We start from the raw sequence: 27,616 nt of genomic DNA on the forward strand, positions 1-27,616 counted from the left end.
ACGGAAGCTGCTCCAGCCCCCTTTAAACGCAGATAGTTGCGGCTGAAGCTCCGACAGGAAGTCGTTTATAAAACAAACATCATCCAGAGAATGAAACTGATGAAACCTCATATCTGACCGTTGTTTACATCTTCGTCCACCGGAAGTGTTGCTAACAGGGGAAAACAGTGGTGCGACACGATGGGCATCACGAAACTGGCAGATTTAATTCGCCTCGATGCTCCTTCTGCCATTTCTCACAAAGATATCAGTGACTACACAGGTAACACGTTCCCGTCTGTTGTTTCATCAGCACGGTTTGTAGCGGGTAAAAGTCAGCCGCAGGTTCGATATTCGCTGGATATTCGGTTTTCATTTACCCCGCAATCAGCTTCATCAACCCAATTGCATTTCATTACGGCTGTAGTTTGTTGAGGACAGCATAGGACACCGTATCAACAAAAATCACAGTGACATGTTGCTCCTATCGATATCTGTGCGAGAAAAGCTCGTAAATCATCGTCCTGGCTGCTGTCTGTTTTAGGGACCGTCTACAAATTACACCCCACAGACTGGTGGCATAAACGTTTGCATGGAATTGTTTCAGGAAAGAAATCACCACAAATCACTTGAAACATATTTTCTCATTCTGATTGCTGTAGTACTTGCCAATGGTTGGCTTTTACTTACTACGGGTCATTATATATATTACGTGATGCTCCACGGTGCTTGTGGCTAATTGCTAACGTTAGCATACAGCCACTTGATAGCTTCGTGGGCTAACAGAGATATTCAGGGTAATTATGCTGTTTGAAACCAAACCTAATTAGTATCGTTTTAACAGTAAAATGTTGCCACTACTTTATTGAAAGCTTGTTTGTTTAAGGACTGCACAATAGTATAGTGTTGCTGTATTTAGCGTCTGCTTCTTCCTACTTCCTGCTTCTATTTCAGATAATAACTTCATACGCTTGACTTTTGATAGATTTTACGTACAAATCATAATCAGCTTTAGATGAGAACCTACTGAAATAAGTTCACGTCAACATCGCCTCGATATGCTTCGTTCATAATAATAACAGTAATGAAACAGAATCTAAAACATCGAAACTCTTTGAAAAGACCCACTACGCATGAATACTCTTGATACTGGTTTTAAAATAATGCAATTAAGAACTTTATACTGCGGCTACAATCATTGTAAGAAGATACAAGAGCTCAAGTCATTTGAACTGCTGCCTTGTAAATGAAGCATTGTGACCATAGTTTTGTATTTATGTACTAGACGGATCCCTACATATTAATATTTCCCCCTGAAATACAGTGGGGTCCAGTGGTATGAAAGAGTATTTCAGAGTATAGATCTATTTGAGGAGCGTTCCTGAGTGTCAACATTCAGGCGGACACGATGAGCATGAATAGATTTAATTAACAATCCACTTATCCCTAATGAAAAGTGTGTGCTTATGATGCTGATGATATGCTCCACTCCACAGGAAAAGTAATCGCTCTGGATACCTCGATTGTTGTGAACCAGTTTCGTGCAGCGACACCAACACTAAGGTGAGCTCCTGGATGGTCCACTCTTCTTAAGCTTCTGTGGAGCTGTTGTCAATATTAGAAACATTCTATAAAATAATGTAATACTTATCTGCTCATTCTGTGTAAAAAAAACACTATTTCTCTCTAGCCCACTGACAGGTCTATTCTTCCGCACACTCACCTTCCTGGAGCACGACATTAAACCCGTCTTTGTGTTTGACGGAAAGCCTCCTGAGGAAAAAACACCTGTTGTAAGCGACACTGTATTTTTTAAACCCAACCTTATACTGAACATATCCACCTTATGTGTGTAAGAGGGTTACTGGTCTGAGAGAGATTTATCTGAGTTCTTCTCTGTGCGCACACGACCAATTGAACTGGTCGTCTTTAAAGTGTTGTCAGAAGAAAGTTTAAAAAAGAAGGAAGTGATTATACAGTTCAGTATCACAGATGCACCTGTAGAGTGATGCAGATGGATTAGAGTGACCCAACTGATTCAAGCGCCTGTCTTTCCTGCAGCTTGAGAAGCGAGCTGAAGCCTCTGGTCGAAAATTCTCCAACTGCTCAGGAACAGGTATAAAAGTGCTTTAATCTTGGTCGCAGTTCTCCCTACAGTTCTGAGTTATGTCATGTGAACTGCAAATATTATTTTAACTAAACTTTGAAACTTTTTTGCTAAATGAAGCATCTGCCCAGACCAAGGATTGCCTCCATCTCCTGAAGCTTCTTGGAGTACCGTCCATCCAGGTATTATCTGTTAAACATAGACTATACAGTATATATTCATTCATGTTTATCTTTTCTTCTCTGTCTTTCTGTCTGGCACTTTCATTTTTACCCCCTCTCTTGTTCTCTGATGGGCTCCAGGCTCCAGGGGACGCTGAGGCACTGTGCGCCTGGCTGGTGAGAGACGGGACTGTGGACGCGGTGGCATCAGAGGACATGGACACGCTGCCGTTTGGAGCCAATACTGTAATTCGCCAGCTGAACGCCAAGAAGGACAGGTAGCTACTGTCCATTGCACGTTGATGTTGGCAATTTATCTTTGCACGTGGTAGACATTTAGGTTGGTTAATACTTTTACCTTCATGCCTTTTAGATCTTGATAGAAAAATCGAATCTCTTCACTGAATTGAAGGATGTACTGGGTTGTTTCCTAATTGATTTTAACACTATTTTTGCATTTCTAATTCTTTACAGTGACGTAACTGAATATTCTTTATCCAAGCTGTTAGAAAAACTCAAAATCAGTCATGAAGAGGTGAGACCGAAACCTTTTTTGAGATGAATATAACATCATACCTCGTGGAAGCACTCTACACAAATGGGTACTTTGACTTTCCTTCTTTTTCTTATTTTCCCGCAGTTTGTTGACCTCTGCATTTTGTTGGGCTGTGACTACTGTGACAAGATAACCGGTTTGGGTCCCAGAAGAGCTCTGACACTGATCCAGAAGCACCGTACCATCGAGAATGTGGTCTTGCATATCAACAGAGAGGTACTCAATGGACTTTCAGTTGTCTTTGTTGTTCTTTCTGTGCATTGCTTTGCCAATAAAATTAAGATCTAAAGAGATACTAATACCTGCTTCCCTTCAGACTCATCCTGTTCCACATTTCTGGAAGTACAAAGAAGCACGCAAGATATTTTTGGATGCACCAGAGACTGAAGCCCCTGAACTGGTCTGGATGGAGCCAGACGAGGAAGCCTTGGTTGGGTTTCTCTGTCACGTCAAACATGTAAAGTACGTGCACATCACATTTTTTCCCGCAAACCCAGCTTCCACTTTTTCATGCTTCTCTGTCCGTCCCAGACTAGAATGAATAGTAAGTATTCATATTTTTAGGGTGGAGAGGGTGCGTCGTCGAATGGAAAAGTTCCGTCAGACACGGGAAAGCAAGCGAGAGGACCGGAAAAAGGAAACAGCAGCAGGACGTAGCAGGCAAACCCAAATGGAGGACTTCTTTAGAGTTACCCGAAAGAGGGAGAAGGTGACCATAATGATCATCTATAAAAATGTTATTTTAATTCGAGACTTGAAAACCGATGAGTACATGTTATAAGTTAAAATGACTATTACAATGTTTGGATTAATCATGATTCATATTCCAGACAAACTTTTCAGTGGTTTTATATCCGCTGTGTGGCCCTGTCTGAATAGTTTCTCTGTCTCTCTTCCTCCAGCCTGTGGAAGCGGCAGAATCTTCAAAAAGCAACAGAAAAAGACCAAAGAAATCATAAGAATGCTGCCGCTTGTCCCCACAGACAAAGGAAGGACATTTTTCATTCATCTCCATGTCCAGATCTCTCCAACAATTATTTTCCAAGTTTACAGACTGTTCGCAAATCGGTTTTATACTATACTAAAATACTATCATGCTACATTCCTGGGCTAAGGGAAATCCAGCGCCAGTTTTAATTTAAAGTACAAATGTTTCAGTTTACGCTTATGTCGGATTATGTGCTTTTCCAAGTGCCCTTTTAGTTTCCACTCAGTTAGAAGAAGCCAGAACCAGCATCTTGCAAGACACTGACTTCAAGACTCATGACACTCCATGGGAGAATTACCTCCGCGGACATTACAATAATCTGATCTTGTGTGAACAGCAGTGTTTGCGACAATGTAGTTCACTGAGCAGAGCCTCAGTGGATCCAGAAGTTTCCTGAAAAGCCAGAGCAGGCGGCAGACAGCAATGAAAGAGAACAGTGTGGTCACTGTCACGGAGGACTTCCCCGAAGCCAAAACTGGAGACAGGGGGATGTCTCATCACTAGATATTCAATGAGCACCTGTTCTGCAAAGGATGCCAAGGAAGGGACCAGAATTTTAAAACATGCACTAATGTGGTATCACGTGTGAAAAAAGAGATGGTGAGATGTTTAAATCCACAAGAAGATCATTTTGCTTTATTTTGAAAAGACTTGGTATACACAGATCATATTTTATTTTGTTTTTTAACAAAATGTCTGTATATGCTGTTTGTTCTTTTAATTAAAATAACATTGACGTGTTTCTAGTTGTGTGAGGTGTTTTATTAAAAGTAAAATTGGATTAGGACCCCAAATAGTCAGTCAAATGTCTTCAATTAAAGAAAAAAAAAAATTACGACAATAATTTACACTCAAAATTCGAGCTATCACTCCAGACCAACAGGTGGCGCAAGAGTCTGGAGCTGCACTGCCCCTCGCTTTCTCCCAGTAGAAGAAGCAGTCAGTTCTCTGTGATAGAAGGTGTCTGGTCACCACCGCAGCAAGTCTGCCCAGAAGACACCCTCCCTTCCCCGGGTACCTCGACCAAGACTTTCCCTACCCCCCTGGTGTTCTCGGCCCGCTGTGTTCGGCCATGGCGACGAGCGCGAAGCGAAAGCAGGAGGAGACTCATCTGAAGATGCTCCGGGAAATGACCAGCCTGCCCGCGAATAGGAAATGCTTCGACTGCGACCAGCGCGGCCCGACCTATGTCAACATGACGGTGGGCTCCTTCGTCTGCACCACCTGCTCCGGCATCCTGTGAGTTACAACCTGGGGTAAAGAGTCGCATGTGTCTCTCGCCGTGTCCGCCGGGGAGCGACAAGGCGCCGCTGTCGCTTCACGGAATAATCCCGGTCCATTTCTGACCCTGCGGTACCGTTAGCTCGTTAGCTATCGTTCGAGTCGGGACAGGTAGACCCAGCAGCCGGTTCAGCCCCAGGCCGCTGGGCTGGGCTCCGCGAGGTCAGCAGTTCGCTTTGTTTACAGTTTTGACCTCGGTGCGATAAGATCTCCCACAGACGGGTGAAACATTGAAGGGAAAAACCAACATGAAGTGTGTTAGTGAGGTGTGGAGCCCCCGCAGAAGCCTCCAGTCTGTGTCCCCTCATGGTGTCCTGGTGATGGGGCTGGAGGTCACTGGGACTACAGATGAGTGTGGAGGCCACATCACTTCTACTCTCATCGAACCCTCCATCAACCGACACGATCCCCTTTCTCCTCACCTATTATCAGGGTTTCAAGATATTTACACAGCTTCTGTCAGTGTGCGTCTCAGTCGTGTTGTTGCCTGTGTGGTCGAGGTCAGCCTCATATACCGTCCTGTTAAGTATTTGTTCACCTTGTTTCAAAACAACACGTCACTGGGGGACCTCCTGTTTGAACTTTAACTGGAAAGGCGCTTTGCAAACACCCACGCACACACACCTCCAGATAAGCAGTGGCAGGGTGGGGCTACTCTCTGGAAGTGTATTGAACTAAATCGTAAATGAAACACTAATGTTTTTGCTCCTTTTTGATTTGAGGGGGAAAAGATGTAAGACTTTTTAAAGCACTCGGCGGTTGATTTCTCTGTTCGTCCAAGTGAGCCCTTCTTCGTTTGACCAGATCCACCTGAGAGGTGTGGCATATCTTCATGCGTATTTACACAGCATGACTATTGCACAGTTGTGTGCACTGGGCTGGTCACAGACAGCAACTACAAGATGTCTAATTTGGTCTGACCCCACAGGGCCACAGGTTTCATTTTCCAGTGTGCAGTGGTGTTGCAAATTGTGTGGGACCCAGTGCTGAGAGAGAGAGAACGGCTGATTACATTTGTCCGCAGCAATGGCGATCTTGTGAGATCCCTCTCGATGTCTTTGATCCGCTATGTACAGGGGACTGCAATGACACCATAAGCAGGAAGCCCCTAACAAGGCCCCATGCTTCTCGCTTTCAACCAAATCTTTATCATTTTAGAGCATTGATTGAAAACAAGTGTCTAATTGTGATGTGGCTGGGATGGTGGCGGGCATTTGCAACTATTTAGCTAGTTAAAACCACAATGGCCCTTTGAAATGCTTCTGCCAGCACACAGTCATCGCAGGAATGTCAAGCAGAGCAAGGATCTTAGAATTGAAAGTCACAATACATACAAGCACATACGATTCTAAATAAAAACTTCCGGTTCAGGTTTTGTCGGTTATTTTGGATTTCGACTGATGTTTCTAATTAACAGTGTATTTAGTTTTTTTCTGTAACACTTTTTATCTTCAGTGTGGTGTGGTAGTTGAGAGGCGGGAGCAGAGGCTCACGCTGTAGCTGGCCTCTGATGAAACCACTTCTTCCTAAGAAACGCAGATTGTTGTGAAATCATAACCAGGATTTAGGCAAGGAATCTGATTGATGCAATATCCTCATGACTCACGTCCGCTCAGTTGATCACATGGAGGGTAACGATTCTGCTGATCTTGCCATGAGTATGTTACACATGTTTTAAGAAACTAAAGTTATTGCACAAGTTTTAGCTTATGAATTCCCTAACAGTGCTTATAAGAAAGTGTTAATATCCCACTGGAGCTTTCTCCTTATTGTATTGTTTTGCCACATTAGATCACAGTGCATTAAATTGGCCTTTTGACACTGATCCACAAATGTGCACCTTAAACATCACACAATTGAGTATAATTTAAACCAAATTTATAATAAGAGTATTCACCTTCTTAAAGTTTGTATTAATAGAAACACATTTGGTAACAGTTCCAGCCTAAGTTCTAAATGGTCTTTATCAGCTTTACACATCTTACAGCACTTTTTAAACCCTACCACATTATCTCCACTGGTCGCTCCAGCACATTTTCAGCCTTTTTCCTGTTACAGATTACAGAAGGTTCTCCTGCTGGATTTCTCGTTACTCATCTAAATTCATTTTATCCTCTACTCCAGAGGCAGGTGTGTGTTGATCTCATCAGACCAGGGCACTTTATTTCAATCTGTTTCTTAGTTGCCCACATCCTGTTTTGGCACTAACCCTGATAGGAAGGGGTTTTCTTTCTCAACCGCAGTTCTGACCTAATCAATCTGCCATATAGTGAAATAACACTTGTTGGTTGTTTGCTAAACATGCAAGTATGTAGCTCATGGTATAGAACACTACATTTCCAATAGTGTTTAACAACTGTAATTAAAAAAGACAAGAATAATCTGTAGAGATTTGGTTTTAATTTCCCCCGATCCGTTTATTAGGTTAATCTAAGTAATTCGGTGTAACACAACAGCCCCTTAGTAAATCCAACCTCCATGACCTATAATGTGAGTTTTTGTTGAGACACTTTAAATCATTTTAGTGTTTTATTTTTGTTGGAGGTAAATTAATTCACATATGTCCCATGTAGATTCCTCCTAAAAACTTGTGACTGTCAATGTTTCTGTTGGTTGATGTTTATTTCAGATATGTCTGTGAAATGCTCGTATTAGCAGACAATGGCTGTGCCCCAAACATGAATTTGTCATACATGTATTCTCTCTGAAAAGAACATGTAAACGGATTTTTGTTCACCTGTTTTATGGCATATGAGGATCACTGTGTCTCGTCCTGCTTCTCTTGTTTTCTAGCTAACATTTGCCTCCTCTACCTACAGGCGAGGACTGAACCCTCCACACAGAGTGAAGTCCATCTCTATGACCACATTTACACAGCAGGAAATTGAGTTCCTACAAAAACACAGCAATGAGGTATCACGAACACTTTACCGAGAAATTACTCTTTGAGAAACATTATTTTCACAGCTGTCTGTATTTTATTCAGAATTTGCATCTTGGCATTTTTCAGTCCTGCTTAGTCAACTTTATTGGCATACCTCTCTCCCCTTTTTCTCTCTCAAATTTCTTGTCATCCCCTCCCCCCTTCCCCTTCACTTTCTCTCACCTCTCTCTACCACCCCCACCCCAATCTCTTCCTTACCACCCACTCTCCTCATTCCTTTGCCCCCCTGTAGGTCTGTAAACACATCTGGTTAGGCCTCTATGACGACAGGACATCAGTTGTTCCAGATTTCCGAGAACCACAGAAAGTAAAAGAGTTCCTTCAGGAAAAATACGAGAAGAAAAGATGGTAACATATTTTTGTTTGTTTTATAGATAAGTTTTGTCAAAAGTAAAACCCAATGTAACTTAAGTCAATCACGATCAGCATTCATGACTGCACTTATTCCAGTTCTTCATACTATGGAGACACATTGTATTATCGGCTATATGGTTTATTGAAGTCCTATTTTTACTTGGGTGCACATTACTTTAAGTAATTCAGTTGGAAAGGTAACACATTCCTAACCGGTACTAAAAAGATGCTCAAATCTTTTCATTCAGTTGAGTTGGTCTGTTACGATTTAGCTGTGATGCAGCGGGAAGGAGTTCTGAGAGCAAAGTGTCACATCTGCCAAAAACCATTTAGCAGTTATGGACTTGGTTAACCATATGTTTTCAGTTTGATAGCGTGCTCTTCATAGGGACTCTTTATGCTCGCGTGTCACTTTCCTGTTAGAGCAGTGTTGGAGGGAAAAAAGCACAACTTTTAAACACTGTATTTTTAAAGGAAGGTACAATTTGATCAATTGAAACTTTTAGCATAAGCTAAATCAATATAAATACACAAAAAGTGTGTATCTTAAAAGCAATTCACCGTAGGCGATTTCAGACAGGACCCGTCCGTCCCAATGCTCCAGACTTTTCTGCGGTTTGCGTTTCACTCATGCAGCAGGAGGTTCTTTGCACAGGCGTGTTCACAGTAACAAATCCTTTACATTCTTCAGGCGAGGGGTGGTGCCGCTGGGTGCAGGGCCAGGAAGTAACGTAGTAATTCTGCTGCGGAGATCATGTGATTTTGTTTACAACACATTCACACTGCTTCGGCTCGTAATACCACCGAGAAAATGCAGAGTCTGAAAGGCGCTCTAGTGAGATCATGTCACAAAAGCCTGATCTTTTATTGATTAAGTATGTTTGTACATTTGTGCTGATGCTCTTTCCTGAACATCCAGGTATGTTCCTCCAGACCAGGCAAGAGCAGTAGCAAGCGTCCAGGGCTCTGTGTCCGGCTCCTCGGCCAGCAGCACTGGCAGCACCCCGGAAGTGAAACCCCTCAAAGCCCTGCAGCTCAACAAGACACCTCTGCGCCAGGTAAGATGAGTGTCCAATGAGCCTTTTTTAACTGCCCATTTAATATCACCTTTAATATTTTGGGGGGAAATTGGTTGGACAGAAGTTCAGAAACCTTTATTTATACTTCTATTGCTGCCCAGTCTCCAGGGCTAAGTCGTTCGCAAGCTCATAGTGCCGCTCAGGAGAAGAAGTTTGATCTGCTCTCAGATCTGGGAGGAGACATCTTCGCTGCTCCACCCACTCAAAATGCCAGCTCTACAAACTTTGCCAACTTTGCACATTTTCCAAGCCAGTCAGGTAAGAAAATATTTCTCTCAAAGGTCCCAAAACGCTCAAAATTTCACTCAGACTAATATAGATCAGTAGTATTATTTAGCAGTATGTGCTCTTTGGTTTCTCATCATCCCATGCGTTGTCCTCTCATTGTTTTTATTTCCACATCCATTGCCTGTGGTAATTTTTCCTTGTGTGTGGCTGCAGCACCTCAGGGTAATTCAGACACCAACTTTGCCAACTTTGATGCATTTGGAAACACTGAAATTCCATCCCATCTGAGCACGTCACCCCCCTCAAAGTCCTTTTCATCAGGTACCCCCCCCTCCCATCGTCTTCACTCCACCTTCTCCACACACACTCACCCTCAGCCTGGTATTTTTTGTATCCATTTTGTTTCCACAGTGTCCACTGGGGAACCACCCCTCTGTATCGAGAAACCCTGTACTGATACTCCAAGCATGTACTGGTCATCAATACTTCTTTAGCTAAATAACTGTTGAAAAGTTGATTGGATCACATTCCCATGGATATTTTAAAGGTTTTAAGAGCAATTAAGAAATCTAGAGGTTTTTGCTTTCATCTTTTCAGCTTGAATCACTTTGAAAAAAAAATTATTCTGAAATACTGTGATGGGAGACAGTCAGTGGACATTTAGTTCGGAACCTTGGATCTAGACCTCAGATAAATACAGTATGTTACAAAATACATTTTCTCTAAGTCATCAGTTATTTGCTCTTTCTATTATTTGAGTGTGTTTGTGTTTACGGCTCTGATAGAGTTTCTTTTTTTTTTCTAACTGTCGATAGGCGGAGGTGTGCCAATCCCATCAGTGTCTAGGGCCATCCCTATTCAGTGCCACACAGGGAGTGGCTCAGAGGACCGCTATGCTGCTCTGGCTGAGTTAGACAACAAGCTCAGCTCCTCTGTGTCCTCAGGCAGTGGGTGAGAGACAGTTCATCAGAGACAGTTTATTTCCCTCATGTGGGTCCTCTGCATCTAATGTGCAGACACTAGATTGATTGGAGTAACTGAATGCACAGTGTTTCAGAATATTATTCACAGGGCGAGATGGTGTTTGAATATATAACTTGTGCATGAACCTAAATTACAACTAAAACTCTCCAATCCACTCAACAAATTCCACTGAAAAGTGTCAGTGAATCATTTATTAAAGTACTGCATGTTTATCAAGGATGTAAAAACATTTAATCTGGGTTTTGTCTTCACAGGAACATTTTTGGACCGGTGCTTGGTTCATCGCCAGCCCAGAATGCACCTGTGTTACCCACACTGCAGCCTGGCTTTGGAGGTGGTTATAATTAATACTCCGAACGTGTAATGTGAATGCAATGAAAACATTTACTCATTTAGTTCCAAGGCTCATTTTGTTACTTCCTCCTTTATTTCATCCAGCCACAAATCCCTTTGTTGCTGCAGCTGTTGCCCCGGAGATGGCCACCAACCCTTTCCAGGCCAATGGCAGAGCTCCAGCTGCAGGTGTGTGGGGGGGTGTGTGTGTGTGGGTGTGCATAAATTAGTTTTTTTCAATAAGACAAGCTTTATTTCTCAGAGATTTCTGTTGCTTTAATGTAACTTAGTTACATTGACATGTTGCCTTGTGATTTGCCATGGTATTTAGAATGTACTCCTTGTGTGTATTTGTGTGTATCTTGTGTGTGTGTGCGCATGCATTCACTGTACACACATTCTCTGTGTGTCTCGTAGCTTCGTTTGGTCCTGGCTCTATGAGCATGCCCGCCGGCTTTGGGAATGCGTCTTCCTACTGCCTCCCGACCAGTTTCAGTGGAAACTTCCAGCAGCAATTCCCCGGCCAGGCCCCCATCCCTTACCCTCAACCGGGGGCCTACCACCCTCAGTCAAATGGTTAGTGGCCTCCCACAGCCCTCTGTTCTCATACCATGTTCAACCTGTGCATTAGCTGTCAGTGATTTGAAATCATCTGCTTCTCCCCCGCATGACATTTTTTTTTTATCTAGACAATGATCCTCTGCACTGAGAAATGCTTTTCAGTCTGGCTGCAGTAAATTTAAAGTGTGACCTTTCAGTGGCAGCTACTGCACAGTGTTACAAGTTTAAATTTACGGTAGACAGCCTTGGGGCCCTGCTCTGTACAAAGCACAAATAAAAAAATGGAAAAAAACTGACCTCAGAAGGCTCTGTTCACACCTGAATGCAAGCTGACCCCTTGATTCCCTCGATTTTATTTCTCTTTACATTCAAATAGAAAATAATAAGTATTACTCAATATAAATTGCTGTAAAATGACTGTTTATCTATGTTGATAGATAAAGTTGCAATGAAATACAAGAAAAATACAGATTCTCATTACACTTTACTGAACTGCTGGAGAGCACACAACCAACCTGTTACAAATCCGTCTTCCTCCGTCCCCCCTAGGCCCTGCATTCCCAGGCTACAGTCAGAACAAGCCCTCCATGACGCCCTTTGGGCAGCCCATGGCTGGCCCTGGCATGTCCAATAACCCCTTCATGGTGAGCATGCATGATCTTTTGTTTTCACAACTTTTTCAAGAATGTTAAAGGAGAAAATGAAAGAACGAGACTGTGTAAAGCAACTTTATCAACATAAGAAAACGATTGAACTGACACATTTCAATGAAAAGTTTCTTTATTCATAGCAACTGATTGTAAGTCATCATTTTCTTATAACATTTATGTTTTTTTAAATCTTATTTCAGGCGGGAGCTCCAGGGGCATTTCCTTTAGGAGGTTCGTCCACCAATCCTTTCCTGTAGCACACCCCAAGGATCTCGCCACCAGAGGGCAGCATGCAGCACATACTCAACTCACCGTTCCACACCAATAGTGGCAGTACATTTCTTTAAAAAAGACTCATAAAAACGTTTACAACACTATGAAGGAGTACAAAGGACTATATTGAAGCCTAATGGACTGTTCTGCTGGGTTTATTGTTTGGACTATATACATTATATGCTTTTTTTTATTTTTGTTTATGACTGTAAGCTCTGTGCATATCATTTGTAATCGCAATTAAGTAGTTGTAACGTATAACAGAGTTAAAAAAGGTGAGTATACACACACCTTGTGGAAGACAAAAACCACTACAAGCTATGTAAGGGTATACACTTTAAAGATAATTAACAGGGTTCCATCCAAATCCATGATTTGTTGTTTGAAGCAGCAATGAGGATCTGAGCATTTTATCATCAAAAAGGGATTTATATCTGTTATTTTAGCATAATTGCTACTATATTGGCATTAAAGTGCAAAACTGTCCTTTTTTTATTAACTTACCGATTCAGAGAGCTTCATATGACTCAAAGCAATCCTGGACTATTATATTAGACATCCTTTTAGATATGAATGAAATTGTGAAAAAATGGGACGGCTATTTTAATTTGAAGGTAGCAGAGGCATCACATGCTCTGCCCACCAGGGAATGTGGACAGGCACAAACACAGGGAATGAAGCACAAACACAGGGAATGAAGCCCAGAAGCTGAGATGAGTATTTCTTTGCCCTGCTACTTATTCCTCTAAAACATTGATACGATTATTCAGTGTTCTCTCTGCTGCTGTTTGAAGATGTCAGAGGAGCAGATTTTTTTTGGGGGGGGGGGGGGGGGGGGGAAGCGTCAGGGTTGTGGGTGTTTCTTCCCTTTTTGTTGAGACAAAAACAAGTGCAACATTTGAAGATAAGACACTTATGGGATGTACGTTATGTTGTATTCACCACAATCCTGTGATGATCAGTCTTCTTCTTTGCCTTCTGATTGAAAAGCTTTTGGAAAGAGGAACAGGATGAGGAGAAACATTGGTCTCCTCTCAGTTTGCTTTAAATGAGGCAAAGGAAAAGAACAGGTTCATTTATGGATTACTACTTAACTGGTTCCTCCTCTGTCTCTGGAGGAATCAGGTCTTAACTGTGCCACCAATGACTAACAATACATTTGTGTTTCTTGTCTTTACAAGAATAGTTAAGTAAATGTGTACATATATAAATATATGTATAAATAAATTAAAAGATTTTTAACTACACTGATGACTTTGTATATCTTGTTATTAAAGTGACCTTCTTAATCATTCAGAATGATAAAAAAACTAATCGATTCCCTTTATGAAAGTTATTTTTTTAGAATGTTTTCAATGAAAGTTACCTTAATATAGCTGTTATCTATATCTTCTTAATGCAATTTCTATTAAAGAAGGTAGAATTAAGAATATAAAGTTTAACACTATGCCAGAAACTGAGTATATAACTCAAACTAATCCTTCAAGATTATCATATTTTGAAAAAGCACTGTAATCCTCTGCATTACGTTTATAGTGTAGTTAATAAACAATTGTATTCCCCTATCTTCAATTTATATATAGAAGTTATTTCACGAAAACATGGACATTAATTCAAAAGCTTCTCAGTTGTGTTTTTAACACACTCTTATTTGTGTGATTTAAATTTGACCTGATAAAGAAGAGGCCAACTTTCTTTCCGACTTCTTGGCTGAGAAACGCCGTGTTGCCATGACAACGCCCGGACTTCAACATGGCGTCCCTTCTCACGGATCCTCTGCTGGAAGTCTGTGGCCGAGGACCTGCTCCCAACAAGAACTTCTACTATCTCACTGTGAACAAGTCCGATGTGAGTACTGATGGAGGGAAACACCTGATTTGTTATATCTGGTGCAGCGGACGTGGCGCCACTGGATGACGTTTACACTGTAACTCACCTGACGTTAGCTCGACTTGCTACGATCATAGCAGGGTTAACGTTAGCGTGAACTTGGTTAGCTTGACTTTATGTGGGAGGATAGAACTCGTACACACACACACACACACACACACACACACACACACACACACAAACACCCACCACACAAACACACACACAAACACCCACCACACACACACACCACACACCACAGACCAAACATCACCCACACACCCACACACCACACACACCACTATTCCTGTTAGGTCACTGTGCACTGACTCTCATTCATTGTGGACAGTCAAACCAAAATCTCATCCCTGACCTTTATGACTAATTAGTTATATATTAAACTGGACTGGCCCCTTGTCGTAATCTTAACCATCACGATGGAATATTTAGCCTAACCCTTAAAAGCAAGCCCTCCAACAGGCCTTTGACAAAGTGAGGACTGGCCAAAATGTTCTCGCGTTGAAAGAACTCAAAATGGTCGTCACAAAGAAAGAAGTACAAGTACACACACACACACCCACACCCACACACTGTTGTGGTTCCAGCTACAGTGGGTATCTTCAGGGCAATATGTTGACATGGTGCAACATGTCCTTTTCCAGTCATTACAATAAGGACAACCTCCTATAATGATAACTAATCCCATTGAGTATGCTAACTGGTCTTTCGTGTGGATTTATTTTCACAGCACTGTTGGGCTGCTGTGGGTTTTCCATAGCTTGTTCAATTATTTCTGACTATAAACGTGGACTTGTCATTTCCAGGTGAAATGGAGATGGTGGACGATATCCCTGCGAGCTGTGGACAGGTACGCCAAGCCTGGGGAGCTGAGGGAGTCTCACCAGCAGTTCCTGGACAACACCTGGCTGCATAGTAAGGACCTCAGGGAACAGTCGGAGACGTGTTTTCACTTACATCCCTGCATCTGTCCATGGCTGTAGATTAATAATGAACAGACTGGTAATGTTATTAGCTTTTCCTATGACATGGATATTCTAAATCATTTAAGCAAGTTCTGTTTGCAATAGAAATGTACAGAAATCAATGCTTTTTATTATTCAGTGTTTGAGGTTTATAGTGGTCTATATTCCGATTATATTTGTAGCCTTGTGTTTTATTTATGTCAGAACAGATCAAATCCTTGTGTAAGAATGACAGCTAAAATAACGAGTTTCTTCCCAGGTGAGGTCAGTTTGGTTTTCGGCCGTCCAATCCTTCAGTACGCCAAAGCTTTGTGCCAAGGCCATTTTGATTATCTGGACAAGCTGCCCGACTCCCTGCTTCTGCGGATAATAAATTATCTTGAACTAGAGGATGTGGGTCAGCTTGCACGAACTTCACATAGGTTCAAGAAGGTGAGTTTATTGAGACACAAAACAAATGCTAGCAGAAGTAAATTGTGTCCTGAGATAAGAAAGTCTATTATTTGAGGTTTCATTCCTGCACATTTTTTATCTAAAGAAGTGTGTATTCTTTATTCCATCAAAATCATGTCTTTTGTTCTTGTTCTTATTTTGCTCACCAGCTATGTGGGTCAGAGGAGTTTTGGGAGCAGGCGGTGCGGCGGCGCTGCAACACGGTTCCAGTTGACGTGGAGTCTCTGGCTCTCGAGGAGGGCTGGCGCGAGATCTTCTTCACCAGCAAGCTGCAGCTGCAGAAGAAGATCAGCCGCAGGAGGCTGAGGCTGGAGGAGCAACGGGGCAGACAGGTCTCCTCGGAAAGCCCAGAAACAAACCGGACGTCTAGTTCGGAGGAAGAATGTCATCATGGCCTCATTGGCTTTGACCAAAACTCTTGCTGTGGTGTGGATCCTGACCTCAGCCCTGAACCTGAGGCTGCCCCCGATACCAGTCAGTGAGGAAATTAGGTACTGTGGGGGGGGGGGGGGGGGAACGACACTGTTGCAGAGTTGTGCACTGAGTAATTGGTAAAGGAGACAACAGTACGGAGACTAACACATGACACCTACCTGAAGGTTGAGTTGGATTCAGTGGCGTCTAAAGGTGAAGTTGCACATTGCAGCCCTGACCTCTCCTTCCCCCTCCCTTTGTCAGCCTATCATACTGTGTTTAAAAATCTACGGTGGCCTTCAGGTGACATATTAATACAAGAGGTCCTCTATCCTGTCGTACCATGGTGGTGCGACATGACAGACGCCTTGTCTCTTAAGAGATCCCCCTCGATCCTGCATACTGGACGTCTGAGCCTTCTGTCCAATTTCGACTTTGTACTGTTTCTTTGTACCGAGAAAACTGTTTGTTTCAGGGCTAGTGTTATATTTGTATGTCATACACATTCCTCTCCCATCCAACTTTTCTGTATCAAATTAATTTTTTACATGATTGTTAGGTATAAGTTATTGGTTGTTTGGGGGATTTGTTCAATTTATATTTCTACTGTGCCATGACTTTTTCTGACTTAATAGACATTAATAAGACCAACAGAAGATATAACAGGAAATTGTATACTATATTTATTGCTCATTGTAATATACCAGTTACAGTAAAGAACATTGTAAGTTCTCAGTTCTCAAGAAAAAAAGTTGTTATACAGCTATACTGTCTGTGGCTACTGTCATTCTTGAACTATTTCTGAGCAGAGTCTCGAGGAAACACAATCATGGTAACTAATGGCAAACATATAATTACTTGATAATGTATAATTTTTTTAATGATCGATATGATGCTTTACTGTGGGGCTACATGTAAGTAACACGTACAGTGTTTACTCTAGTCACGATGAAAGTTAAAAATTGTATTCCATGTGGCAGGGGAGCAGTTCATTAATAACTGCAACCAGTGGATGACAACACAGACAATCAATAAATACAATGCAAATAAGTACAATAACGAAATCACATAGATTCATTTAAAAAGCCAGTGAAAGTGAATCTGTTCTAACAGCTTCTCACATATATTTTGATATACAGGCTGTATATAATAACATTTTTACAAACCTGATGTTCTGCTTATTATTGTAGTTATAAAGTTATAAAAACGCCCAAACATTGGTGAATCAAATATTTTAGGACTGTTAATGCAGCTGTAATAACATTAAGACACAATCATTGATGAAATAGAAGTAAATAAAGTTTATTGTTATTGCTGTTTTCACATGCAAGAGTCACAAAGTGCTTTAAAGAGCCATAAAAGATGTATTTAAAATATACCAGCACAGTTTAGGAGGCATTTCTGGCATTTGTCATCCATCCATTACCCTTACATCAGGATCTGGATTCCTGGAGGCCACAGATAATGTGAGTGAATTTTGATGGGATTATGAGTGTAGTGCACATGGCAAAATAAACAGTCCCCTAGGGGGCACAAGCTGCCAGTGCTAATGGTCCATCCTGCGCTGAGCTCAGACTGACATCATCACTAGCCTGACTCTTGCATTGCTTTGCTCTACGCTGGTAAATGCTCTGTATGCTGGCAGATATGTCTTTTTTATTTAAGACAAATCAAACTGGATTCTGACATAAACATTGCAGATAAATATCCGTGCACTTGTTACTGAAACTTAGATGCTTGAGACAGCAGTGGGGTTATTTCCTGCCAAACACTCGCTACACATTTGAGTCGTCGTGCTCCAGCTCTGTTTGGAGTTTGTTTCCTCTCTTCACAGCAGGGTCCGTGGCATTTTCACCTCAGACCAAGTAAAACAGTCGGTCCCTGACCTTTTTGACCCACAAGGACTTTGAAGCCGTTATCTCCGCTCACACTCCTCTGGTTTCACCTCAGCACCTGGTCTGCTTCATTCTCTTGTTTTATGAGAGCAAGTCCTCTTTATGAGAAGCAGTCACAACAAGACACCTTTTCATCTACCAAGCAACTACACACCTGGTATCGGCCCATCAAAGGGTCTTAAAAAGTCTGGAAAAGTCTTTAAATATCATGTACTTTTAGGCAGGTCTTCATTGACCCGTTGTACTTTAAAATTCGTTTTTTGAAGCAAAATGTCTGTGATCAATGTGGAATTGACGACTGCCCTCAGCTCGGCTGTGGGACAGACAATGGATTCCTTTTGTCTTTTAAAGATAATGTGGCGTTTCCAGGGTAATTCTCCACTCGGCTGGTTCATGCTATCTTCAGTTATTGGGAAATGTGAGAAGTTCTATGACTCTGATATTCCTTCATATTTAATTTGATTGATTAGGGCCTAAAAAATTCTTAAAAAATCCTAAATGTAACATGCTGAAACCTGCAGAAACCCTGGTAAAGTAAAGTGCTACTTTGAGAGTCCTCCCGCTGCTTGCATCCAACCTTTTACTTGTGGTTGTTTTGAATTAATATGTATGGTCGATTAATTAGCTTGTTTACCTCATTTGACACGACACCATTATGATTGAGAGAGACCACAGACCTTCACACACATTGCAGTTGTTCAGATTCTAAAATGGAGCCTTTTACTCTGTGCACCAGTGATTTGTAATCGTGGCCTACTGCTGTGCTGTGAATGTGTTCCATCTACTGCCTCTTTTTGTTGAAAGCTTTAAGGGAGACCATAAGAGGATATAGTCAGACCACGTAAAGACCATGTAGTGGGCCATGTGGAAAATAGGATATGCTCCGTTCATCTTAACCTTTACTCCCTCCTCAGGCCAGCGTAATCCTCCCAAGGTTAAAGGAGCAGGCAGCTCAAAGACCAAACATCTAAAATCAGAAAAGATCATACGTCTAAATCACAGCAGGGACGTAGAAGATCACCTGCTGCTCTTATGTTTGTATGTATGCCTGCACCTCTGCTCCATTTCTAAATATCTCTAATTGCTTATTTTTATGAGTTTAAAAAAAAATCTGGTGCCTCCCATACTTTTTTCTTGAATGAATGTATTAATTTGTGATGGACCCTTGATGCCAGTCTCAGTGCTCAGCAGGGATCCAGTGGAGCGTAAAAGTGAAACTCTGATGTGTGATTTCTCCATTTACCCCTGACTCTCCTGACCTGGCAAAGATGAAGCCTGTGGCCTATTTTTATCCAGTCACGAGGCGTCTGCACTTTACTGACACTGTGATCCATTTACAAGATGGATTGTAGATTTACAACAGCTCTCTTTAAACAAGGTAGATCGAGAGGCCTCTCTCTTTATCTGTGGTAAAGGTCCTTGTTCACTGCTCGTATGTCCCTTCCTCCTTTCCTACAATTTAACCATTAACTGTTCTTCACTTTTACTCTTGGCACAAATCCAACTAAAATCTAAATTTAACTGAGGAATTATTTATAACTAATTTCAGTTATTGCTGTGTTGATGTCGTTCCTTTTTCTTTTTTTTCAAAATTTTGCCCACGTCCATCTCTTTTGCCCCATGTGTGGGATTCAGCGTGGGCATTTGTAAGTCAAAGGGCTGAGTCTGGTGCTCTCTGACGGCAAGCAAAGCCCCTGACCTACTGCAGGGCGCTGACGGCTTGAGACCATTTGAGAGAGGATTAGCTAATATTATCCGAGGTTAATCGCTCTGAATTAGCCCACATCACCATAGTTGTGCCGTAGGGTGGCCGCCAACAGTGACAATGGGGGAAAGAAAATACCAATTCATCGTTTTACACGAGTGAAAAATGATGATGGTCCGGATGGTTTGAGAAATGTTCTGCAACAGTGAATGCAGCTGTAATAAAATGAGACGGCGGATTCACATACAAGGAAATGTAACATATTTGTGTGTGTCTGTAAAGGTTTGGGTTTCCTCTTGTGTGTGTGTGTGTGTGTGTGTGTGTGTGTGTGTGTGTGTGTGTGTGTGTGTGTGTGTGTGTGTGTGTGTGTGTGTGTGTGTGTGTGTGTGTGTGTGTGGCATCGCTGTTAGTTACCAGGTCCATCACAGGTCTTCAGTTCTGTCCCAGTTCCGTCCTCGGGCTGTTTATCCTTAAACCCTTAGAAGGAGGCTTTGCTCCCACTATGATCTGATCCCCTGAGTCTCTGTGGTGACTCTTGATTTTCATAACCAATGCTACATTGTTGCTTGTTACATGAAATATATGTTTCGGGGGAATTTGGGGAAATTATCTTTTATTTTGTGTTGTTGCTTAGTCGATAAATGGAGCAAAAGTGAATTGATGGTAGAGAAAGCAACTATTGTGATCTCATACTAGCCAAGCACTCTGTCATTACTGATATCCCTTACAGCATCCCACTGGGTACCTAATGTTTCTCCATTGACATGAATGCATTACTTCTCCAAATCCAAAACATATAGCAGTAAGTGTAGAAAGGTGTTATCACATCTCTATTAAACGGAGACGCAATGTGTAGAAAGGTGTTATCACATCTCTATTAAACGGACACTCAATGTAAAATGGCTGTTTAACGGCGTGTTAGCCAGTGTTTTGGATTATATTATAAATAAAACATTTTGAAATTCCCTGAGGAGAACGTTTGAGTTTGACAAATCATATATGTATTCATCCTGTTTAGCATTTACATACTTGTAATGATAGTCCTAACATTACAAGTAAACTTTGTCACAGTAGAGTATAGCAGACATCCCTCTGCCCAATCTGGCAATGTTTAAAAAAGTGTGTCCACCCCCTAATCAGATCCTCAACAACTAAAATTGAATGGGGTCTTCCATGGCCCGCATCAAACCCTTCCACCAAGCTACAAGTATGTGTGACGTTTTTGCGTAGTCCTGCTGACAGACGGACTAATGTCTGTTGTGACCTCCTCGGTGGAGGTAATAATACTCTGTAATGTTCAGCAGATTTTCTTAAATGTTCAACGTTGCTGTCATTGTAAAGGTGTGGTCAATGAAACAGTATGAGGTCAGAGAACGAAGCAGACAGGGGATTATAGGGTCTCTGAAGTACCTGTTCTGTTGAGACTGGGAACAGGACAGAGAGGGACATGAAGATGCATGAGCTTATACAGCCATGTCCTAGAGCCAGGAATCACTATACGGAATTATGGGACCAAGCATTACTGTGTCACTAGTTTCTCACAACTTTCAGAAGAGGATTCTCCAGAAAGTACAATGACAGTTATTTTGAAAGGCCTCATGCTTTTCCCACGGCATCTTCAGCCTCTTTTTCTCTTGCTTCATCTCACCATGAAATGAAAAGCTAACAAAACATTGGACCACTGAGGGAGACTACTGTACACCATGAACAAATATAGAGGGCTACAAAGCCTCTTAGGATAGAGTCCGCTTATGATTCCCTTTACGTGCACAGCATCCTTGAATAGGCCACACAAAGATCCTTAAGCCAAAATCCCTCCCTGGTATTTAATTCTAAATGAGTAATTACTGGGTGTGTCAGTGTGTCTTAGGTTTGCAGGTAGGTTGGGCGAAGGAGCTCATTTGCACGCTGGCTTCGGAGAGAATTGCCCTCTCACACAGACACACAGATTCTGAAAGAAGCCACGTCGATTGAAAGAGGGTATCCCTGGGGAGCCACTGAAGATTCCAGTTTCTGAGGGGGGACAGACCACATACAGCCGCCAAGATGTGTGACATGGGGGGACTGGATAACCTGGTGGCTAACACGGCCTACCTGAAAGCCCAGGGTGGTGATGACAAGGAGATGAGAAAGCGGCGCCGCAGCTTAGCTCTCCCCAAGCCTGAGCAATGTGAAACAGTACGAACCTCCATCGAGAAGGACTTCACGTTGCTTTGCGAAAGGCAGCCTATTGGCAAAAAGTATTTCCGTGAGTTCCTTTCAAGTACCCCTGATTTCAAGCTTGCTGCTGAATTCCTGGATGAGCTGTATGACTGGGACCTGGCTGAAGGTGCAGTCAAGGAAAAGGCACGCCAAAACATCATCAAGAAGTATTGCAAGGCTGATTCCAAGTCCTACCTCTCCTTTCTTACCGGGGAAGTCGCTGACAAATGCAATTCTGTGACAGATGCCACCTTTGAGGAGGTGATGAAAGGCAAAGTCCAGGAAGGTGTAAGAGGATACCTGAAGGACAAACCCTTCTCCACTTACCAAGTCAGTCCATTCTTTGATAAATTCCTCCAGTGGAAAGAGTTTGAGAAACAGCCCATCAGTGACAAATACTTCTATGAGTTCAGGACTCTGGGAAAAGGAGGCTTTGGAGAGGTAAGCATGCAAAAAATTTATGTAGAAATATGTGTTATGGCAACTATACTATCTTCAAATCTATAGACCTTGGTTGGATGAGTCTCCTCAGGTGAGGATGGTGTCACCAATTCAAAAAATGTGTATTACATCTATATTTTTTTAAACATAAGCTAAAATTGCAAGACAATATGCATTCAGTATCTTTTGAAATTGTAATGATAAAGCTCTTGTTGAGCAAATCACAGTTGCGCAGTGTCTTTGGAAAACCTGAAGTAGGAACGCAGGTGTGTTACAACAGGATAGTGTAGGACAAGTGGTCCAACGTTGCATACGTGAGGATTTACCTTAACTCAAGGTGACCATGATGAGATCTGGTATTCAGCCACAAGCTACCTAGCAAACAGAAAATCAAGAGAAAAAAATAAAAAAATTTGGTTCTCTGTTTTAAATTATGAACTTTATGTGGAACAAATGAAAAAGTCCCAATTTCTCTTCAGGTAACTATGTAAATTGCAAGCTCTAAAAGGAGTGTTCCTGTGAATGAGATATATCAAGCTCTTAGAAAAAAGCCTATGTATATAACCCAGAAGAACTTGTGCTACTTGTGTCATAAATGCTATGTAAGAAATCGATAATTGCTGCTTTGCTGTTGTCTAAATCTATTGTGATTGTACAATACTGTTTTCTTTAGGAGAAACACTCATGTACAGTGGTTCAAAGTTATACAAACCACATGATTGCTATTTTGATAATCTCTTTCCATAATGACATACTGATACCAGAAAAATAAAGGTTTGGTGAAAGATATGAGGGACACAGGTTGCCAGGACACAGCTGGCAAAGGTCAAGTTAAGTTGACAACAGCATCTGATTGTTTAAAATAGGGATACTTTCTGAATATATCAATATTAAAAGATGTGATGTAATAGTAGATTGAGGATTTAGAGTATCAGTCAAATTTATATTACTGCCATTATACTGAAGATCCTGTTTTAATTGTACAGTTTCCCTAAGAGAAATGTTCATTCCAATCACTGTTGTCACTACTGATCAGTGTTGTGCAAAGGCTACGATCAGCATGTCAGTGTGGTACCATGCTTGGTGGGATTGATTCTAATCAATCAATAAGGAGAACAGCTTGTCAAGTGGTAATAAAAAATCCTTTTTATCAAATTTGTCTTCCTCAAGGTATGCGCTGTACAGGTGAAGACCACAGGCCAGATGTACGCCTGCAAGAAGCTGGATAAAAAGCGACTGAAGAAGAAGGGTGGCGAGAAGATGGCCCTGCTAGAGAAGAAGATCTTGGAGAAGGTTAACAGTCTGTTTCTGGTCAACTTGTCCTACGCTTACGACAGCAAGACCCACCTGTGCCTTGTCATGACCCTGATGAATGGAGGAGACCTCAAGTACCACATTTACAACATAGGCTATGATGGCAAGGGTGTAGACAAGGGCATCGAGATGAAGCGCATCATCCACTACACAGCGCAGATCACCACCGGCATCCTGCATCTGCACGAGATGGATATCGTTTATCGTGATATGAAGCCGGAGAACGTGTTGCTGGACAGCGTAGGCCAGTGCCGACTTTCAGATTTGGGCCTGGCCATCGAGATTGTTCCAGGGAAGACCGTCACTCAGATGGTGAGTAGATGCGCACACGACCATCTAATGGCTTTTGAAAGACAACAAACGTGGATCATTGCTAGACTTGTTAGACCAATGGGAAATTATAAAATCGACCCCAATTCTGTGCAACTGAAAAACCTTAGGCAAATCATCATCTGTATGCCTGGACTACGTTTAAGACCAGAAACATCCACACACAAACTGCAACAGAACAGAAGAGCACGAGCACAGAGACCACTGGTTCCTGTCTTTGTTCATCTATCAACAGAATGAGGCTAAGGGTAAAACCTGAACTCAGGTTCTTGGACAGTTTGTCAATCTTGTTGGGGTTTTTGCTTTAAATCCGGACAGGGATTACTGGAAAGCTTAAAGATCTGTGCAAAGAGCGTCCCTGAATCCATTATATAACTCATTTGATCCTTTAACAGTCAGATTATGCGATGGCCATTTATAGGCTACGGACCTATGTAGGGGCTCTGCTACAGAACTCAGAGGTCCAGTGTTTGATAAAGCGTTTCGATAAGTGTATGAACGTTTCTCTCAGTGACTTGGAGGCACAGATTTTGTTAGTGTTGTGAAGGTGTTACCTTGAGAATGTTGTACGGAAGTTTCTTCCCACAATTCTTCACAAACCTTGTAATTCTTCTTTTTGCCTTGAGAGAAATAGTGAGTTCAGTTTAATGTGAAACCACACTGGCTGCACAAGGGTGTTCTTGCATCTAACTGCAGGATACATGACAATTTGCAAAGCACAAGTCCTTATCACTGTGAGAGTGCGTTGAGGTAGACTCTAAGGTCAAACATTGCTTCAATAAGGAGAAAATGGATGACCACAACCTTTTAAAATCCGCCAGCCTAATCTATGCAACATTATCTTCCAACATTACATCACATACCTGTGCTCACCTATGGATGACCTGAAAAAAGATAGAAAGTTTGCTGCAGGGTTTCCTTAGGCCTTGTGGCATCAAAGAGTAAGCTCTTAGCTCAGTGAAGGCCCAGTAAGCTCATTATCCAGTACTCTGATGCTCCTCAGCCAGCCAAAGTGACTGGGCTAACCTTCTATAGGCTAGGCTGGCTTTGGTCCCCAAATCCTCTTAGTGAGCATTACACAAGTCTGTCCCCGACTAGATTGACAGATCCAGGTAAAAAACCTACACTGAGTATGTTTAGCTGGGCAGTTTGCAAACAAGGTCACTTCAGCCCAGCTGAAAAGTATCTAGAGATGGGTCCCTCGCATGAACCAAGATCGGATTAACTCGTATATTAACAAACGCATAATAGATTTTTCGTTGGAATATATATTAGAGTAAAAGGTATTGCCTACAAACCTTTTAATAGCCTTTAAGCTTAAGTTTGGTCAATGGAGTTGTACTATAATCAGTCAGGGCAGCCGGTCCAGTCACATCCTTGGCCAAGTCGTATCACACCATACTTTATATCAGTACAACAGTAGCAGAGACTAAATATCTTACTATAGCAAATTGGCTATAAAAGGACGATGCATCCTTCAGTTCTTATGATACCTGCTGTTTATATATCGCCTCATCTTTACCAATCACACCTGAAACAGACCTTTTAAACAGGGTCCTTGCCAGATTAAGATCCAGGCTCTATGCCTGTCCGCAGCATGTGTGTGCATTGTTCATGTTTTGGCTGTTGTGTAATTCTGCTGGTGGCGATCAGATCCAGAAATGGACAGTCTTTATGCAGGAGGCTGGACTACTCTGTCAGCGTGTAGACACATATGACTCTTGACAGGTAGGAGGCTTAACATTAAGATTAGGCTCCTGCTCCGAGGCTGCGGATGAGGTCGTACAGGGAGATGCAGGGAGGCACAGGGAGGGGGAGGGGAGCCGAGGAGCAGGGACAGAGTTGCCCAGAGAGGAAAAAAGATGGCGAAAACTAGATTAAGGTTTCTTGTAAACCAGGCAACACATTTAGCTCAAATGTTGTTCTTTAAAGGTCTGTTGTTCCACAAGTTCCTCTCTCTATTTTCTATGTCTTTACAGGAACTATTTGAATTGCTCGTGTTGCTGAACTATACATAAATCTGTTTATTTCCTTATCCTGCATGGAGAATCTGAAATCTTCAAAAGATACACACAACACTATGCATTCAAGCATCTTCAAATGTACTATAACGACATTTATAGGTGAACCCTATTTTCAGTCTTCCCTCCTGACCTCCTCTCCCTTCCTCAGGCTGGCACCGGAGGATACATGGCCCCTGAGCTCCTGAATAAAACCCCGTACAGGACGTCAGTGGACTGGTGGGCCCTGGGCGTCAGTATCTATGAGATGGTGGCCGGCTACACACCTTTCAAAGGCCCAGAGGCCAAAAAGGAAAAGGTGGAGAAGGAGGAGGTGCAGCGTCGCATCCAACATGAAGAGCCAAAGTGGGAGCACAAGTGCTTTGACGCCACCACCAAGGACGTCATCCAGCAGTTCCTGAAGAAGAAAATGGATGAGCGCCTGGGCGTGAAGTAAGAGCTCCTTGTACTCTGTATAGCCTTTAACAAGAAACATAGTGTTAATGGCTGTTCATAATGGCTTAGTGAATTGAAATTCTTATTTTGTAGTTTATTTCTCAGAAAACTCACTTCCACGCATAATATGGTTTTATTCCACTTTGTGCTTCTTTCATAAAATCCGACATCTCAATCTTGCAAATCTGACAGAGAAGACATTTCTTTTTGCTTCTCTTTAGGAACAACCTGGAGGATCCCAGGAAGCACAGCTGGTTCAAGTCCATCAACTTCCCCCGCCTGGAGGCCGGGCTGGTGGATCCTCCTTGGGTACCCAAGCCCAACGTCGTCTACGCCAAGGACACCGACGACATTGCAGAGTTCTCGGAGATCAAGGGCATCGAGTTTGACGCCAAGGACGACAAATTCTTCAAGGAGTTTAGCACTGGCGCTGTGCCCATCCAGTGGCAGCAGGAAATGATTGACACTGGACTATTTGCCGAGCTCAGTGATCCCAACAGGAAAGAGGGTGGAGGAGGTGGAGATGACGACAAGAAGTCCGGCACATGTATATTGCTGTGAGCAGCAACAACAACGTGTTTGATGTATCACTTGCCAGTCATAATGCTCTATATTTTGTTTGTTCTCTCCTCCCGGTGCACACTAATATTGATGGATCCTGTTTCATGAAACATTCGAGTGCCAGGCACGTTTAGAATAACATCCCTGACTTGAATGGATGCTCTTGATTTATAGATCTACTGCTTCCAGGGCAAGGTCCTGTAAAACATGGAACATGCAATGATGAGCATTTTATTTCTGGTTCACAGCTTCTCTTGCAGTTCTAATGATGTAGACTCTAAAAAACGTAAGTTTGGAACCTCTTGATAAAGAATACTAGTGTTAGAGGAGTAAGATAAAGGCCATGGTTCCAGAAATACCATAGTAAATACTATATAAGCTAAAAGTATTTGCAATAGAATGATAAGCAATGCTGATGCATTCAGGACTAATCTTTAAACAAATTGGAACAAGCAAAGTCCTCCATCTATGAAACTGCTCAGTTTGAATATCTGCGAGTGGACTGTGTAAATGTT

At 42.1% G+C, this 27,616-nt stretch overlaps 4 protein-coding genes across 5 annotated transcripts; all 4 read left to right on the top strand.

Annotated features, from left to right (window-relative positions):
• Positions 1-11: 11 nt before the first annotated feature.
• zgc:110269 (probable flap endonuclease 1 homolog) lies at positions 12-4,533 on the top strand. The gene is made up of 11 exons (XM_053437432.1): positions 12-262; positions 1,476-1,542; positions 1,670-1,772; positions 2,041-2,095; positions 2,207-2,268; positions 2,389-2,525; positions 2,722-2,782; positions 2,888-3,019; positions 3,120-3,265; positions 3,368-3,512; positions 3,706-4,533. Exons 1-11 carry the CDS (start codon positions 181-183, stop codon positions 3,760-3,762), a joined length of 1,047 nt encoding a protein of 348 aa, XP_053293407.1. The 5' UTR covers positions 12-180; the 3' UTR covers positions 3,763-4,533.
• Positions 4,534-4,713: 180 nt separating this feature from the next.
• On the top strand, positions 4,714-12,964 carry agfg1b (ArfGAP with FG repeats 1b). Of its 2 annotated transcripts, XM_053437429.1 has the most exons (12): positions 4,714-5,030; positions 7,892-7,985; positions 8,249-8,364; positions 9,290-9,428; positions 9,551-9,707; positions 9,891-9,998; positions 10,493-10,628; positions 10,916-10,995; positions 11,100-11,183; positions 11,412-11,570; positions 12,105-12,199; positions 12,406-12,964. In XM_053437429.1, exons 1-12 carry the CDS (start codon positions 4,864-4,866, stop codon positions 12,460-12,462), a joined length of 1,392 nt encoding a protein of 463 aa, XP_053293404.1. In that variant the 5' UTR covers positions 4,714-4,863; the 3' UTR covers positions 12,463-12,964. The 2 variants fall into 2 exon arrangements, with proteins under 2 accessions (XP_053293404.1, XP_053293406.1); XM_053437431.1 differs by lacking the exon at positions 9,891-9,998.
• A 1,249-nt stretch (positions 12,965-14,213) lies between these two features.
• Positions 14,214-16,685, top strand: fbxo36b (F-box protein 36b). The gene is made up of 4 exons (XM_053438630.1): positions 14,214-14,326; positions 15,172-15,280; positions 15,590-15,762; positions 15,933-16,685. Exons 1-4 carry the CDS (start codon positions 14,231-14,233, stop codon positions 16,263-16,265), a joined length of 711 nt encoding a protein of 236 aa, XP_053294605.1. The 5' UTR covers positions 14,214-14,230; the 3' UTR covers positions 16,266-16,685.
• Positions 16,686-21,843: 5,158 nt separating this feature from the next.
• On the top strand, positions 21,844-27,101 carry grk7a (G protein-coupled receptor kinase 7a). The gene is made up of 4 exons (XM_053438365.1): positions 21,844-22,440; positions 23,611-24,066; positions 26,257-26,537; positions 26,762-27,101. The coding sequence occupies exons 1-4, from the start codon at positions 21,844-21,846 to the stop codon at positions 27,099-27,101; spliced, it is 1,674 nt and encodes a 557-aa protein (XP_053294340.1).
• The last annotated feature ends 515 nt before the right edge of the window (positions 27,102-27,616 follow it).

Source organism: Pleuronectes platessa, chromosome 13 (genome assembly GCF_947347685.1).
Source record: "Pleuronectes platessa chromosome 13, fPlePla1.1, whole genome shotgun sequence".
Taxonomy (NCBI): domain Eukaryota; kingdom Metazoa; phylum Chordata; class Actinopteri; order Pleuronectiformes; family Pleuronectidae; genus Pleuronectes; species Pleuronectes platessa.

Bases quoted from the DNA above. Each gene is read 5' to 3' on its own strand.
- zgc:110269 (XM_053437432.1), top strand. From the start codon at position 181: ATGGGCATCACGAAACTGGCAGATTTAATTCGCCTCGATGCTCCTTCT. The intron at 1,773-2,040 runs GTAAGCGACACT...TCTTTCCTGCAG, and splicing joins CTGAGGAAAAAACACCTGTT to CTTGAGAAGCGAGCTGAAGC. The intron at 2,269-2,388 runs GTATTATCTGTT...GATGGGCTCCAG, and splicing joins TTGGAGTACCGTCCATCCAG to GCTCCAGGGGACGCTGAGGC.
- agfg1b (XM_053437429.1), top strand. From the start codon at position 4,864: ATGGCGACGAGCGCGAAGCGAAAGCAGGAGGAGACTCATCTGAAGATG. The intron at 9,429-9,550 runs GTAAGATGAGTG...ATTGCTGCCCAG, and splicing joins ACAAGACACCTCTGCGCCAG to TCTCCAGGGCTAAGTCGTTC. The intron at 10,629-10,915 runs GTGAGAGACAGT...TTGTCTTCACAG, and splicing joins TCTGTGTCCTCAGGCAGTGG to GAACATTTTTGGACCGGTGC.
- fbxo36b (XM_053438630.1), top strand. From the start codon at position 14,231: ATGGCGTCCCTTCTCACGGATCCTCTGCTGGAAGTCTGTGGCCGAGGA. The intron at 15,281-15,589 runs GTAAGGACCTCA...GTTTCTTCCCAG, and splicing joins GGACAACACCTGGCTGCATA to GTGAGGTCAGTTTGGTTTTC. The intron at 15,763-15,932 runs GTGAGTTTATTG...TTTGCTCACCAG, and splicing joins CTTCACATAGGTTCAAGAAG to CTATGTGGGTCAGAGGAGTT.
- grk7a (XM_053438365.1), top strand. From the start codon at position 21,844: ATGTGTGACATGGGGGGACTGGATAACCTGGTGGCTAACACGGCCTAC. The intron at 24,067-26,256 runs GTGAGTAGATGC...TCCCTTCCTCAG, and splicing joins GGAAGACCGTCACTCAGATG to GCTGGCACCGGAGGATACAT. The intron at 26,538-26,761 runs GTAAGAGCTCCT...GCTTCTCTTTAG, and splicing joins GATGAGCGCCTGGGCGTGAA to GAACAACCTGGAGGATCCCA.